This window comes from Cololabis saira, chromosome 4, assembly GCF_033807715.1.
Source record: "Cololabis saira isolate AMF1-May2022 chromosome 4, fColSai1.1, whole genome shotgun sequence".
NCBI lineage: Eukaryota > Metazoa > Chordata > Actinopteri > Beloniformes > Belonidae > Cololabis > Cololabis saira.
The window spans coordinates 43,851,992-43,869,329 of NC_084590.1; the positions used below are offsets into that span (position 1 = coordinate 43,851,992).

The 17,338-nt window shown below is 42.1% G+C and overlaps 1 protein-coding gene and 1 non-coding gene across 2 annotated transcripts; one reads left to right on the top strand and one right to left on the bottom strand.

Annotated features, from left to right (window-relative positions):
* Window positions 1-7,102: 7,102 nt before the first annotated feature.
* Window positions 7,103-16,872, top strand: LOC133442010 (cyclin-dependent kinase-like 4). The gene is made up of 9 exons (XM_061719877.1): window positions 7,103-7,270; window positions 7,686-7,807; window positions 8,609-8,681; window positions 10,346-10,436; window positions 10,754-10,951; window positions 12,052-12,134; window positions 12,216-12,272; window positions 12,591-12,743; window positions 15,407-16,872. Exons 1-9 carry the CDS (start codon window positions 7,103-7,105, stop codon window positions 15,500-15,502), a joined length of 1,041 nt encoding a protein of 346 aa, XP_061575861.1. The 3' UTR covers window positions 15,503-16,872.
* On the bottom strand, window positions 9,193-9,321 carry LOC133442734 (small nucleolar RNA SNORA77). The gene has a single exon (XR_009782654.1). It is a non-coding gene; the product is annotated as a small nucleolar RNA SNORA77 (small nucleolar RNA).
* Window positions 16,873-17,338: the final 466 nt, after the last annotated feature.

Consider the following 17,338-nt stretch of genomic DNA (forward strand, 5'->3'; position numbering starts at 1 on the left):
AGGCATAAAGTTCACAACAAACGTAAGACCAAATTAAATAAAATCAACCAACTTAGGTTTCACTGTACATGTTATTGCGCATGTGATGAACTCATTACAACAATTTGCCGTTTCACTATTTCAAGATGAGACGCACTTGAGAAAATCAGGGTCGTGTGAATGAGCAAAGTTCAAACAACACAGATGTGAGAGATGTGTTAACAGAGGAAAGCGCTAAAGAGCAGCTGTGTGAAATATTGCTGCACCAGCAGGTCACACGTGCACGGGCCTCTGCACACATCAGCCTCCCTGCCAGGCCGACTCCATCCACCCGAGCCGTCTGACCGGTCGGCCGTGGGACAGTTCATACCCTTCACCACAAGCGCCTCGCGCCAGAACCTCAAGGTGTCGGTGTGTCTGAGCACAAGAGTGCAACACAGTCTGGTTTCCCATAATTCCCAGTGGAGAGCTGGCAAACAGTCTCTGAAGGACGATGCCGGGTAGAGAGCGCTCACATTCAGCAGAGAGATCAGATGGAGTATAAATCACATTAATGCTTCAGAGTTGGCCTTTCACGTATGTGGGAGTGACATGATGCTGTCGCTTCTTTGAAATGTGTTATGAGTGGGCGAAACTGTTGACTCTTGTGTGAACTCACGTCATCAGCTCTGAACTTCACTGCTTTTGAGGCCCTTTAATTGAATAAAAATCCAGTTTTATTCAACGTCCCCCATGTGGCCAAGTACAGTGCCTTGCGAAAGTATTTGGCCCCCTTGAACTTTGGGACCTATTGCCACATTTCAGGCTTCAAACATAAAGATATAAAACTGCACTTTTTTGTGAAGAATCAACAACAAGTGGGACACAATCATGAAGTGGAACGAAATGTACAGTATTGGATATTTCAAACTTTTTTAACAAATAAAAAACTGAAAAAGTGGGCGTGCAAGATTATTCAGCCCCTTTACTTTCAGTGCAGTAAACTGTGTCCAGAAGTTCAGTGAGGATCTCTGAATGATCCAGTGTTGACCTAAATGACTAATGATGATAAATGGAATCCACCAGTGTGTAATCACGTCTCCGTATAAATGCACCTGCACTGTGATCGTCTCAGAGGTCCGTTTAAAGCGCAGAGAGTGTCATGAAGAACAAGGAACACACCAGGCAGGTCCCAGATACTGTTGTGGAGAAGTTTAAAGCTGGATTTGGATACAAAAATATTTCCCAAGCTTTAAACATCCCAAGGAGCACTGTGCAAGCGATAATATTGAAATGGAAGGAGTATCAGACCACTGCAAATCTACCAAGACCTGGTCGTCCCTCTACACTTTCAGCTCATACAAGGAGAAGACTGATCAGAGATGCAGCCAAGAGGCCCATGATCACTCTGGATGAACTGCAGAGGTCAGAGGTCATGATCACTCTGGATGAACTGCAGAGGTCAGAGGTCACCTACAGCTGAGGTGGGAGACTCTGTCCATACAACAACAATCAGTCGTATACTGCACAATTCTGGCCTTTATGGAAGAGTGGCAAGAAGAAAGCCATTTCTTAAAGATATCCATACAAAGTGTTGTTTAAAGTTTGCCACAAGCCACCTGGGAGACACACCAAACATGTGGATGAAGGTTCTCTGGTCAGATGAGACCAAAACGTTTTGGCAACAATGCAAGACGTTATGTTTGCCGTAAAAGCAACACAGCTCATCCCCCTCAACACACCATCCCCACTGTCAAACATGGTGGTGGCAGCATCATGGTTTGGGCCTGCTTTTCTTCAGCAGGGACAGGGAAGATGGTTAAAATTGATGGGGAGTTGGATGGAGCCAAATACAGGACCATTCTGGAAGAAAACCTGATGGAGTCTGCAAAAGACCTGAGACTGGGACGGAGATTTGTCTTCCAACAAGACAATGATCCAAAACATAAAGCAAAATCTACAATGGAATGGTTCACAAAAAAACATATCCAGGTGTTAGAATGGCCAAGTCAAAGTCCAGACCTGAATCCAATGGAGAATGTGTGGAAAGAACTGAAAACTGCTGTTCACAAACGCTCTCCATCCAACCTCACTGAGCTCCAGCTGTTTTGCAAGGAGGAATGGGCAAAAATTTCAGTCTCTCCATGTGCAAAACTGATAGAGACAAACCCCAAGTGACTTACAACTGTAATCGCAGCAAAAGGTGGCGCTACAAAGTATTCACTTAAGGGGGCTGAATAATTTTGCACGCCCAATTTTTCAGTTTTTTATTTGTTAAAAAAGTTTGAAATATCGAATACATTTTGTTCCACTTCATGATTGTGTCCCACTTGTTGGTGATTCTTCACAAAACAATACAGTTTTATATCTTTATGTTTGAAGCCTGAAATGTGGCAAAAGTTCAAGGGGGCCAAATACTTTCGCAAGGCACTGTAAACCACAGCATAAGGACTCTCAGGGGCAAATTCAAAACTTTACAACTTGATTGAGAGAATCCCAACAATTTCCCTTAGTCAAGCTCCTCAAATTATATTGTTTACATGTCAAATCCAGGTCTTAATTATAATTAACACAATTTGGCATTTGGCATTTGCCACACACTGCACAGGCCGAACCCTCCTAAGTCTTTGTTTTTGTCTTAATGGTGAACTGGCCTTGAATTTTCATCATATTAAGTCTCAGCTGACTCAGATTCATAAGATTCATGCAGATTTGGGTCTTTGTTTTGTGCCTATTTTTGCATCCTGTACCTGACATATAATGGAAATGGTTTATTGTGGACAAAATGTCATATTTCCATAGATTTCTTTTTCACAATAACTTTCTCGGCTATTTGTATTGCATTGAGCAAAAATTATACTGTATGTCTCAAAATAAGCACCGACTACTCGAGAAAGAATAGTCAGAATTATCTAAAACTTTGCTACAGCAATTGGAAGTAAATAATCCTAAGGTAATGTTTCTTACACATATCAAATATTTATAATGTTTATCCATTTAAAATGTACAATTTTCCAACATTACCTGGATTTTAAGATGCTACCATCTTGCAATTAAGTAAAATAAAATATATACATGTATTTAACTGCAATTTAGAAGAAAAAAATACATTTAAATATATGATTTTTTTTAAATATTGAAAGTTCAATTATTGAAATATCCTAGTTTCCCATTATTTCACGATTTTCCTCCATAACCGGTTAAAACCAGCGGTCCCAGGTAACGCCGGTCTCCATGGCAACAGCGTGCGTCCAGCTCTGTGAATTGGCATCTTGGCCGTTTGCGTTACGTTCGCCCTTTTTCTGCGCACGTAGTGAGAGGTAAGTTTTATTTAACTGCTACTTTATTACCACCCGTGTGGCTTCACGACGCGTCGTTTGGAAGTCAAAACAAACCCTTTTCATTTCCTGAAAAACACGCAAAAAAAAAAAAAAACCCCACCAACAACAACAAAGCGGTTGCCAAGGCGACGCCGCGGCGCGCACCACGGAGATCAGTGTGGGAGCAGAACCCGAGGAGGAACCGCGTAACCGTGCGTAATCTGGGGACGTTTGTTGGACCTGCCGCCTTGGAGGCTCCGGTTCTGGTCGTGATCAGACTGGTGGGTCGGTAGGAATAAGTTTTGTGTTCTTGCTCTTATTTTAAGGAATATGTGACTGTTTTTTTCTGTTTATCAGAAAAAACAGTCGCCCCTTGGTTACAAGCTCGGGAAAAAAACGTGTGTAAATGTTTGAATTATTAGAAATACAGTCATTTGATTGAATTAGATACCTTTAAAAGTGCATATGAATGGATGGATGTTCTTATTATTGTGCAACTAGACATTGGGGCATGGACAACAGATGCATTATGTCAAATTATAGTATATAGCCTATATATATATATATATATATATATATAGTATATATATTAGGCTATATATTATATTATATATATATAGGTGGGTAGAGTAGCCAAAAATTGTACTCAAGTAAAAGTACAGTTACTTCAGAATAATATGACTCAAGTAAATAGAAGTAAAAAGTAGTCATCCAAATAATTACTCAAGTAAAAGTAAAAAAGTACTTGGTGAAAAAACTACTCAAGTACTGAGTAACTGTTGAGTCACGTCTGATTTATTTTTTTAACACAACCATTCAAACAGACAAAAGTACAAAATAATCATCTTCAGGCAAATTAAATCAATACAATAATACAATAAATTAAAATTGATAAAAAATAAAATAGCTTAAATGAAAATAATCTTAAAATAAACTCAAGTACTTTAATAAATAATTAAATAAATAAAATAACATAATAAATAAATTAATTAAGCACAAGTAGCACAAAATTTCAAGCCTTTGTACTTTTCTTTTTAAACCAGGCTCCGCGGGCAGAAATAGAAACATGAACTCATAGAAACTCTGTGTGTGTTTGAGTCTGTGTAAATGTGACAAAACATGCAAAAACAAAAATTTTTCCCAAAGAATCACTCAGTGATGTCATGAGATTGACGCGTACGTGGATAAAAGGGATAAAAGAAAAGTAACAGCTCAACGTGGCCTAATGTAGCGGAGTAAGAGGAACAGTTTCTTCTTCACAAATCTACTCAAGTAAAAGTAAAAAGTATAGTGATTCAAAACTACTCCTAAAAGTACAACATTTCCCCAAACTTACTCAAGTAAATGTAACTCGTTACTACCCACCTCTGTATCTGTATATGTATATATATATATATATATATATATATATATATATATATATATATATATATATATATATATATATATATATATATATATATATATATATATATATATATATATATATATACACACACACTATTGCACATGTATGGGTTAAGAATGGCTCCTGGACACCGCCCTAGGGAGACTTTTGGGGGATTTTCTACCAGGTAGAGGCACAGGACAGAGCTAATAGACACTAGAGGCATTACATCTCTTGGACTGGGAGTAGTACCTCAGAATGAAACAACAAAGATCCAGAAATACATCCAGGGGATGTCCCTCAACGATGAACTGCATGGTGAATGTCTGAAACAAGAGAAGAGATGGAGGAGCAGTCCTCGTGGAAAGAGAAGTCCATGCATGGCATATATCACAGGTTCACTGCAGAAGTGGCCGACTCTGAGAAGTCCTCTGAAGGCTAGGGAAGGCTGGTCCGAAGGACATCACTGAGGCATTACAGCAGCACAAGAACAGGCACACATCGAACACATGGAAAGGCAGAATCGTGCAGCTGGAATAGCGTACAGGAACATCTGTACTGAGTACTGAGTGTGGGATAAGTCATGATGGAGGGCACCTCCAAGAGGGGTTGAAAATTAAAGATTAAAACACTTTAAAACACTTTAAGACTTCGTAATCAAAACTGATAAAGTAATGACGCTTAACCGGCTGGACACTATGGAGGCTGACAGAATTAGATGTAGCAATCCCACACCCACCGACACGGAAAAGAAAGAATATGAGAAGCTCGAAAATACGAAGATCCTGGGAGCAACTTCAGAGATCTCAGTCCAGAAGAGGAAGAAGTCCTGCATAGAACCCCCAAACAATCCCCCAGGCCTTGCCCCAAAGGCAAGGGTGGATATATCATGTACAACAGCAGTAGCAGTAGACTAGATAATTACTGGTGGCAATGACTGGAATCAAGAGATAAATGCACAAATAGATTCCTGAGATATTTGCATGAATATGTACAAATACATATACTTGTGTACTTGTGACACTGGTGTACTTCGGAGGGGGCCGATTGTTGCAGTGTGGTCAAAAGTGTGTAGGCCGTGGAGCAGAAGCTATTTTTCATCTGAAGAACTCCCTGTGTGGCAGACGGGTAAATAATCGGTGTTTAGAACCGGCCGGATGGTTGATGAGGATATTAGCTGCATTGGAAGTGATAGACTTCTGCTGTCTGGAGTTGGAGTACCTTGAGGTGGTTCAGTATGCAGAGACGGAATCTGGTAATGATTCTGGTAATGATCTAGTAATGATTTAGGGGAAATATATCCAGTACTCGAGTTGTGGTGGGATGAGGGGGGATGGCATCCCCCCTGAAATAAAAACGGTCAAAATCATCCCCCCTTTCCATCCTTTATGTCATTTCATCAATGAATGTGGTTTTACTGCTATTTCAACATTTAGAGTCATCACCAGAAAAATAACACCAGAAAAATAACTTATTTGACAATTTTCACCTGTTTCAAGTAAATTTTCACTTGAAATAAATAGGAAAATCTGCCAATCTGGGACAAGATTTATCTTCTTATTACAAGCAATAAAATCTTGTTCCACATGCAGATTTTTCTACTTATTTTAAGTGAAAATCTACTTGAAACAGGTGAAAATTGTTGTTTTTTCCAGTGATGAGTCTTGTTGTGTAATGAGATTCGTCTTATTTCTAGTTAAAATGTCTCATTTTAGTAAAAATGAGACATTTTAACTAGAAATAAGATGAATATTCTTGTTAAGATTGTGAGTTTTTGCAGTGATCCATGTTACTTATCCTGTGAAGGACAGAGTCATATTGATAAGTTCAGAAAACAGTTTTTTATTGTTGTGTTTTGATGTATTTGATGTAAGCCCAGTGGATATTTAAAGCTTACAGAAGGCTGCATTTAACTGCTGCTATGTCATTCCTGCAGTATTTCTGCAGGTGTTTTGGTCACTGCTATTATTTGTAATATATTATATTATTTGTAATCAGCACAATTATCTGTCCCCATATGATAAAATCCACCATCCCCCCTGATTTTTTTTTACAACTCGAGTACTGAATATATCATTGCAATTTTAAACTTTATTGACTTGTTGGTCCACAAAAGATTTTAGCTAAGGACTCTTCGAGTCCGGTCCTCGCGGGCCGGCATCTTGCATGTGTTCATCTTGCCTCAACACACCTGATTCAAATGAATGGATTATCATCAGCTTGTCATCGAGTTTTTTATTGATGCATTCATCTGCATCAGGGCGTGTTGAAGCAGGGAAACGTCTGAAACATGCAGCACACCGGCCCGCAAGGACTGAACTGGAGGGGGACGAGCACACAGCCCTGTGGTGTCCCGGTTTGATGGAGGTGGAGAAGTGCTTACCTGTCTGTGGTCTGTTTGTGTTTGTTTTATAGTGTTGTTTATTTTTCCAGTGCAATGGAGAAATATGAAAAACTGGGCAAAATCGGGGAGGGCTCCTACGGTGTGGTGTTCAAGTGCAAACACAGAGACACGGGCCAATTAGTCGCCATCAAGAAGTTTGTGGAGTCCGAGGACGACCCGGTCATCAAGAAGATCGCGCTGCGAGAAATACGTATGCTGAAGGTGAGAAGTACGTCCTGATCACAACTAAATGAACATATGCAGAAATGTATTTAATTACATTTGATAATAATAAGTGATTTTTCCTGAAGGCTACAGAGTTTTTTAATCCCAATAACTCGAGCTGTCTTCACATTGAGTTTGTGAGAATGATTAAACTTTCACTACTAAGCATTTTTGTGAGTTTTATGAGTATGTTCATAACGATTTGGACTCTTAAATCCCTCTAGTTAAATCCTGGAGGGTTTTTTTGGGCACTTTGATGTAAAATAAATGACAAAATTGGTGTAAATTAAAATAATAAAGGCAAAAACCACTTTGTGGCAGTAGAGAACATGACGTTAAAGCTACTTCCAGATCTGGTAAAGTTTGGTCTGACTGTGGAAACTAACATGACTCTGATGATCTGGTCCTACAGCAGCTGAAACATGTGAACTTGGTCAACCTGCTGGAGGTGTTCAGGAGGAAAAGACGCCTCCACCTGGTGTTTGAGTTCTGTGAGCAAACGGTCCTCAACGAGCTGGACAAACACCCCCGAGGGTAAGTCAGGCGTCGCTGAAACGCTGGACTCAGATTTGAAAACACGAGTTCACTTTTAATGAATTATAGTAGCAACAAAAGATGCTCTGTGATTTCCATCTTCAAAAGATGGATATAGCCAGGGACTTTTTTACAAATACCTCCCTACTTTAACTTTTACAACTTCAGCTTTTTATCAAATCTTTCTAACATAGATTAAAGATTGCTAATTTCAATGAATCATGTTTACATTGTTACTTTGCAAAAGTAGTTTTAAATATAACATCTAGGGTTTGTGGAGTCTCCAGTCCTGCACTGAATCTGCCGTTTAGCTCAGTAGGCGTACATTTATTTATCAAGAGTCTTTGTTACACGAGCCGGCCATTAAAAAGGAAGAGATTGCATTACAAAGACGGGCCCAAGATTGTTGCCAAGAGATTTCAGAGACGGAGAGTGTCGGCAGCAGAGCGAAGGAGCCGCCGGGTTTAAAGTGACAGACCACAGTTTTCAGAGGAAAGACGCTCGTCAAGCACTCTGTGGTGACTCGACTGGATTTTAGTTGTTTCCCGGCAAAACTAAACCGCTAAAGGTTGGTTGGTTCTGGTCGTTTTTCTGTTCCCACAAGCCTGTGAAACAGAAACTTTGGCTGCTCTAAGAAACAAAGGTGCTGCTGCTGCTGTGAGACGTGGGTCTAAGGTTACTGAGGAGTTCATAAAATACCTTGTTGGTTTTTTTATCTGAGCAGAAGACGATGACGGTGAACTTGTTGCATTAAGTTTCCATCACAAAAATCAACATCCCTTTGTCTCCTTGTCTCTGTAGGGTACCTGAAGCTCAGCTGAAAAGTATCGTGTGGCAAACTCTGCAGGCCGTGAACTTCTGCCACAAGCACAACGTCAGCAGAATTTCATGTTACTTCTTCTATTTTCATTCTTTTTTTTTTTTTTATTTGCACCCAACTGCGCTTGCAATTTGCACCCAACTGCGTTTGCAAACTTGTGTTGCTTTTCTGCAACATACACGGTTTGAATCAAAATGTCATCCACATGAAATATTATAATTGCTACAGACTCACCTCAAAACTAACACTGACATCCTTTAAAGTTTGGTTTAAGAAATGTGATGTAGCATGAAAAATTGCCCTCATTTAAGCACGTAATGGGAGTGAAGCAATACCCTTATATTGATTGGGACTGGCTAAACGACTTGCCTTTCCGTGTAAGACCCACCGAAGATGTTTTATTGCAAACATGGTCTTTAATACACGATTCATATGGATGACATTTTGATTCAAACCGGCAAATATTGATTTAAAATCGATACGATTTTAAAGGAACACACGACTTGGAACCAAGTTTACTCGAACAAGAATAACTTAAAACAAGTAAAACAAAAACTGACAGTAAACTAATGTAGCAGAACATACAGGCACCAGGCTTTTAGAAGTCCAGTATGATGTTACATTCTGCATGTTCATGTAGCAGACAGAAAAAGTCCCAGGCTGGAGCGAGCGGCAAAGAACAGATTGAGTCTGCGCTCTATTTTCATTCTTATACTAATTATGATCTAGTCACGAGTGGCAGCTCTATAAGTTTAAACATGTTCAATTAATGAGACACAATCAGGTCACAAATCTATCCCCTTATTGACCGTGCTAGTTTGACTTTTCTCTCCTCTTGCACCTGTTACATAACAAACCTGAACGTAACCGCGTTACATAACAGCGTGTAGCTCTGATTGTTCTGAAGCCATCAAGGTCTAAAGCTACAATATCATTAAAGTCTCTGAGTGGAGTTTTGCAGATGTAAGTAGGCTTACTGGTGCCGTCCTGCACTTTAACCCCACGGCGCCTGACAGTATGTGACGTAAGCTGATGGAGATGGAAAGAGAAGGTCAGAAATCAGGAGCGATCACGTTGGATGGATTTGGGGACAAACATAAATCTCCGGTCCAAACAGAAAATGCATCAGTTTAGTTCGACCCATGGATGATGTCTCATATTTGATACCTTTCTGAGATGTCTGCAACACGCCCAGAATCACCTTAGTCAGAACAGAACTATTTAAATATTGTTTATTATCTACTATTATTATAAAATACTGTAAAAACGAGAGTTATACAATGAAAAGAACTTCTAAAAAATAAATAAAATGACCAAATGTACTCAGAGATACAGAAAAAGTTATTAGAAAACTGTTGGAGGTAATTTCAATACACTTTAGATTAAAAAAAACATTTTCTATGTATTATTTCATATATTGGGCATCAAGGGGTTAAAATGAAGTCACTTTTCTGTACAGAAACCAGTTTTTGAAACTTTGGGGAAAGGTCCTTTAAACGTCACCAGACTAATCTGTACCGTCTAAAATGTAAAATGTGGTCCCTCAGGAACTCTGACAAAAGGATTCAGTTATTTTTTTAATATCAGAAATGTTTTGTTTGCCAGACTCTTAGCGGTCCTTTCTTAATCTGTCAGCTTTGGTGTAAGCTCCTTTCTGCGCCGCACACAGCTGGATGTCATGTCGCCTAAATCCCTGCTCCTGCTTGTCTGCCCTTCAGTGCATCCACCGGGACGTGAAGCCGGAGAACATCCTCCTCACCAAAACCGGAGTCATCAAGCTCTGTGACTTCGGCTTCGCCCGCATCCTGAGTAGGTCGTCCGGGCAGCCGGCGTGTTTTACGCGCTTCTAGTATTAATGTAGCTCTAATGACTTATTCAAGATGGAACGTAGATGGGCTGCTGCTCGCTTTCATTGTTTTCAGTGAAGGCTTTGCATAGAAGCACCATTCAGCCAGGCTCTCTTTACCGGGCCTGCATCGGGTTTCCGTGTTACATTACCATACGTTCACATGTAATCATTCAGCACGCCTTGTAATCCCTTCCTCTACAACGTTCATGTGATTTAGTGTTCAATATTCAGTATCTTCAGTGAACGCATATATAACTTTGTGCTGTTGGCTCAGCAGGACCCGAGGACGATTACACTGACTACGTGGCGACCCGCTGGTACCGGGCCCCCGAGCTGCTGGTCGGGGACACTCAGTACGGGCCCCCCGTGGACGTGTGGGCTCTGGGCTGCGTCTTCGCCGAGCTGCTCAGCGGGAATCCACTCTGGCCGGGGAAGTCTGACGTGGACCAGCTCTACCTCATCCGGAGATCTCTCGGTAGGCTCCGATCACGGCCTCTTTAAGGAAAGGTCGCTGGTACCGGCAGCTACGCTGTCGATTTAATGCAGAACCATAATTCAGGCGAAGCTGCAGTCTCTGCGCTGATACTGACACACCGGGTCGGAGCGGATTTGGTCATGATGTTTAACCTGTGTTTTGTGATTAATAAGCACGGGTTTTAATTAAATGTAATTTACGAAGGATGATTTCACGTTCAATAAGATAAGTAATCAATAAAATACAAAGTTTGGCACAAAGGCTTGGCCTGCTTGTGGGCGAGTGGAGGGGGGCACAATAAGAGAAGGTGGCAAGATATAAGGCGAAGAACTAAAGTGGCTTTTAATAAAACTTGTGCAAAAAATTGTGCCACCATTTTTAAATAGCATGCAGCTCTCTAAAGACTCTCTCTCTGCGTATTCTTTGATTTTGGATGTCGCCTCTTGCCACAATAACAGCAGCCATCGGTGCGTAATGCTGGGCAGATTAGCACCTTCCTTTCGAACGTATTAAATACAGACGCAATCACAATCCCCGCAATAACTTTCAGGCTTGGTAAATCTCATTGCGTGTGGTAAATGAACCTATTTGCATTTTCCCCTCCCAGTATTTAGCGCTTCCTGGCCCCATATTGATTATTCATCAGGGCAAAAGTACTAAATGAACAGTGTGTGCTATTTTGCTCATTTGAGAGACGCAGTCCTCTTTGCACGCTGTTAGTAGATCAGCTTGCACATTGGTTTGCGGGTGATGTCAAGTTTGCACACGTTTTTACGCACGCAAACCTTTAGTAAATCAGGCCCTTAGCGTTTCAGTAGGCATACACCCTTCATTTCTTTAAAATGCTTTTATCGTGAAATATTTGCAGGAAGCTTTAGGGGGAACGCTCATTAACTTGAACCTTGCGGGGGGGGGGGGGGCATCCTAAGAGTTGATCACAAATTTGCAGGGGTTCCAAAAAGGTTGAGAACCACTGCGTTAAACCTTCACATACAATAGATCTTCTGGATTTAGCAGTTTTTCTACAGGTTTTACCAACATGCAGATTCCAGTTTTCTGTTCCACTCCGCTCATTTTAATCGTCTCGTTTCTGATCTCAGGTGACCTGATCCCTCATCACCAGCAGGTCTTCCGCTCAAATGTTTTTTTCAGCGGCGTCAGTATCCCCGAACCCGACACGATGGTACGACTCAAAGCACAAGCGTTCGCAATCAAGAAGTCAAAAGTGTGACTTGTGTTATAACCTGATTATCTTCCTTCTCAGGAGCCCCTGGAGAAGCGTTTTCAGGGCGTGTCGCCTCACGCCCTCCAGGTTATGAAGGTTTGTAGACACAACAGCAGCGACATGCCGTCACGGTCAGGATCAATCAATGACCATTTTTGCCTCAGGAAATGTAAAACTGGTGCTTTACATAAGGAGTTTTACATATCATACCGTCCAAGTCCAAAACTCTTTCATAATAAACTTGAAGCAATTCCTTTAGAAAATTATACATTTTTTTTAGCATTTCTAGATTGATTGTCAGTCAGTATAACATTGTGACTAAGTGACACAGTTTCAGTAAAACCACTTCCAGGTGTCGTATGGAGTACTTGAAAAGCCTGTGATTACGTTCTTACTCTGTGTCTGCGTTAGCAGGCGTGCCTGGTGATGGACCCGTCTCTGCGGCTGTCCTGTGCAGAGCTGCTGACGCTGCCGTACTTCCAGGACGAGTCGGGGGCCGGCTGGGGTCGTGAAGCCGAGCGCCCAGGGAGACGGCACGACAGAGGCTCCCGGCGCAGACAGGCGGGGGTGAGTACGACACACCGCTGCGTAATGGTGTCAGAACCATGGCCATGACCCCAAACGCAGACCTGCAGAAGCCGAGCGTATCCTAGAGCTGTCAATACACTCTTACCCCTTTTCCACCAAACTGGTTCCCAGGAGAATACGGGATAACAGCCGATTATCGGCTTAAATTAAAGGCAGTTGGACTTGACAGTGACCCGTACAGTTACAAGAACCAGTGGTCCATGGACATTAATATTTGGCCACGAATCGAGTTTCCTGATATTTATATGTACTTAATTTCTAAACCGGGGAAATAAACGAAGCAAAGCTTGAAGGCATACCAAAGTCTTGACGCTTGGTCCGACTTCAAGGCAGGATTTGTTGTAGAAATTAAAGTGATGAGGACACCGAACTTCATGATTTGACCGTTTAACGTTAGCTACCCAAAAATCCAACATTACCTGATACAACATGGGAACCGAAAATCCACGTTTCGGTGCCTGGACCCCAGTTGTTTCTGCAAATGGCAGCAATCCATTTGTCTCTCTTAAGCTTATTTTTCGGCAGTCTGTAAAATGATTACTCCGATTTCTTGCTAAATCTATGAGTACAGTCGATCGCACAACAGCTCTTTCCCATTTTAGATGTTTTCGAATTGCTCAAACTGAAAGTTGACGCTGCCACTGAGTCTTTCTGCCACTCAGTCTTTCTGCCACTCAGTGGGCAAAACCCGCTGTGAAGTCGCATCTGTGACGTCATGTGCATTCCCTCTATTGGCTCCGGGACAGAGAAACCAGTTCCAAGGTAGCACCAACTCTTTGCTGGGCTAGAGAAAAGAACTGCTTACGTAAGCGGAGGGAGCAGAGTTATTAAGAGCAACGGCAATAGCAAGACTGTGAGAAGGTGCCATTTTCAAATAAGCAACAAATTAGTCTGGATGCAGCAAAGCAGCAGTGGTCTGAGGAGGAGACAACCTGTCTTTTAGAGATGTCCTATTGAATGAATGAATGAATGAATGAATGAATGAATAGCCTTTATTGTCGCCGGTCTGGCGTCCCAGCACAGTGAGATGACAACCAGTACAACCCATCAGGGCACAGACAAAACAAATAACATAAGACATGAGTCAACTGGTGAGAACAGATCAGAGAAAGGATGACATTGGGGATGGGGGAGGGAAAAAAAGGCATCCTCATACTGTGTATAAATTCACAGTGTGAAAGTGCAAAAAAACACCTCTGCACAGAAAGCAACATGACAAATTTAACATCACAAGGCTTGCACATGTGTGTGTGTGTGGGGGGGGAGGGGGAGGTGGTTCTAGCGGCAGGGGGGGGGATCCCGGCACAGTACCCCAAGTGAGCACCGCAGCCAGTGGCCCGGCTCTCAAACCTGTTGACTGCGTTGGGGGGGGCTGGTGATAAGAGGGAGGGGCCGAGGAAGGCGTTGAATTGAGGGAGGTGTGTGTGTTTATCAGTAAGTGTCTGTGAAGCGATGAGACGGTCCGTGAACCTTCGCCCAGAGCTGCTCTCAGCCGATGTCCTTGGTGTTATCAGGCGGCTCGTACAGTTCTGAGACGTGGATCCGCAGGTGTTAATGGGAGAGGGGAGGGTGGTGGGGGCAGAGTCATTTTGTTTACATTCCACCAGGAAGATTGTGACCAGGCGCGATCGGCCTAAGACTGCTCTGTCAAGGGCAGATTATAGAATCAACAATTATATTGAAAACAGGCAGCCCAGTAATTATCCGTCTGCCTTCAGCCCTCTGGTTCAGCATAGGCAACTTCAATCAGACGAATTTGTCATCACTTCTCACCAAGCTGAGCTTCCAACTTCTCCAGGGTGTTATCAATCTTGCCAATGAGCTCGAACACCGCCGCTAGCCTGCAATTCTGTTGGAGAATCGCATCTAGCTTACGGCCCTGCTCCCCCAACGTCAGAGTCTGACCATTGGTCGCCTTGCTTGACCCCTCAGCCACGTCTGGCAGCTCTGAAAGAGCCAAAACAGCTGTTGACGTCTTACGCGTTTGTCGGTAGACAAGTAATCCCCCACCTCCTATCAGGAGGATGATCAGGAGAAATCCTGCTATCATAAATCCAATTATGAAGGCGTCTTCAACGTCCCCGACAGACAGAATTTTGAGACACAAAGGGGTTCCAATATTTGTAGGAATCCATTGTGTACCAAGAAAAAAATGTCCCGTCGGGGCAAGAGAGCTCCCTTACCCCCTGTCTTCTGGTCGCAAAAATTTGGTCAATTGTGCTGAGAGACCAGTTAATCAATTCCATGATTGTAGAGTTTTCGGAGGAGTGAAAAAGAAGAGACTCTGAAGACGAGACAAAACAAAGCAGTAGCAGGGCAGGCAGATAAGGGAGAGAGCAGAAAAAGTGTCCGCCTTCGTCGAGAGCCGGAAGAATTAGACCTAGTCCTATTAGAGCAAAGACCTTGTTGTTGCTTCAACTTTCGCACCAACACAAACGCAGCGATGTAACTGACGTTTACAGTGACGTAATGGCGTAGCTCCCCTTAGCACCCCGAACTATGGAAAAACAAACCGGTTCTGAACCAGCACCAGCACTGGCCCAGAACCAGCCCTAGAACCGGTTTGGTGGAAAAGTGGTAATAATGATCATGTTTAATCTCTGTTTTTTAAAAATTTCTTACCTTTCTCTCTCTCTCTCTAGGCTCAATACCTGCCTCAGTTACCACACAGTAACGTCTCACCAGCACCAGATGTCAAGAAACAAGTGAAGCATAAATGTCACCTGCCCAACATTTGAAAAACCACCAATCCCATCTCCGACAGTGGGACTTGTGAAGTCAGTTTAATACAGTGAATACATTGAAGAAACATGTAGACGTCTTCTGTCGTTTGAAAAGTATTTACATTTGTTTATCGATAAGTCGACCGTGTTCTTTACACGCCGGACATTAATGAACTGATGCCGGTAACGCAGGTACTGTGATATAACCAAAGAGTGCTCAGTCCAGTCAGCGCTGAAGGAAACGTGCACCAAACCACCTCCGTGAGCTGGTATCAGTCACCAGTGTGCCATCATCTGTCAGAGCAGTTTTATTAACATCCCATGCAACGTCATTGTCAAACAGGTTCACACACCAGGATAAAGGTATAATACCTCTTTTTGTATAGTTCTGTTTCTTTTATATCGTACAAATATAAGATATATGTCCCTCCTTAGTGTCCCTCCTTAGATTCATTAAACATGTAAATGTTGTAATATAAACCACAGTTCAGTATATAATGATGTGCCCTTGATGTTTCACTTCTCGACTCGATCAAGTCTTAATTAAGGTTTCATAAAAACCTGCCGTGTAAGCTGACGCTTGAAGTAATTTGATGGAGTCTCAGCCTTCCCCCCACCACCGTCTGACACGGACGTAGACTGTCCCGATCAGCCACCAGACAGCGAATGATCCAGCACAGACAGGCTGACCCGACTTCGCTTGTATCAAGTTACAGGTGGAACTCATTTGCCTCCGTGCGAGGAACTGTAGACCAGCAGGTTGTACCGGAGGTACTGGGGACGGGTGTGGGGCTCGACGCCACTTCACCGGACACTACGAGCCAAATACGCCAGTACACAGTTCATGTTTTGTTTTCTTTTCAAGTGTGGGGGCGTGTGTGTGAATCATACATGTAAAAAATAAGAATCTGTGGAAACGATATACAGTCAGGCAAAGAAAAAACACATCAAACCAAGGTGATTTTTACAGGGAGGTTGCCGTGATCAAGCTCTTCAAGGAGCAACGGTGACGCGTCTGTACTCTGGTTTTAAAGTCTGTGCTGTGAGCAAGAATAAGTGTAATTCTGTGGAATTGACACTGGGAAAAGAAAATTATTCCCCAAATGAGTAGATCAAGGTTGTATAGAGTCAGATTAATAGTCCCAGATTAATATTCCCTCTCCTGATGTCATCATCCTGTAAACTGACCTTTTAGTGGAGCAGCGATGCGTCCAACGTGCAATCCTGAGATGGAAGGTATGGAAAATGTTCATATTGTCACAAAAGGTTTGCTTGTTGTAGTTGTTGAGATGAAAAGTAAGAAAATTACATATAAATGTGTGTTTCTACTTTCTTCTTATTTTTTTTAAATATATTTGATGGATGGTGTTGTTGGGGTGGGTTTATGTCATTCCATATAACAGTACTGATGTGTGATTGTGGCGTCTTGTTCTCTGCTTCTGCCATAAACCAAGTAACAGATAATGCAGGAATCATATATAATATTAATAAAATAAAATAAAAAAAACACTACGTACTGTATTTTCTTCAAATCCAGTTATATTGTTTGTGGTTAAAGTGAGTTATACCACGGTCTGTGTGAATACTCGATTCTGATTGGCTGGCAGGTGTCCATTAAAAGTAATAACCTACACCTAGAAAACAAGTTCGGTCAAATTGCCTGATAACTTTAATATCATTGCGCTGGATCAACTGCCAGGTGGTAACCACGGCAACGGAGATTCAGAGAAGAAGAGTCGGCTACCGCAGGACGGCGACATGAGTGATTTTGTAATTTCTTTTAATTTATTTACAATTACAATTTTGATGACTGGGATGCAAAAGAGGAGAGAAAAGAAAATAGCCGGGCGG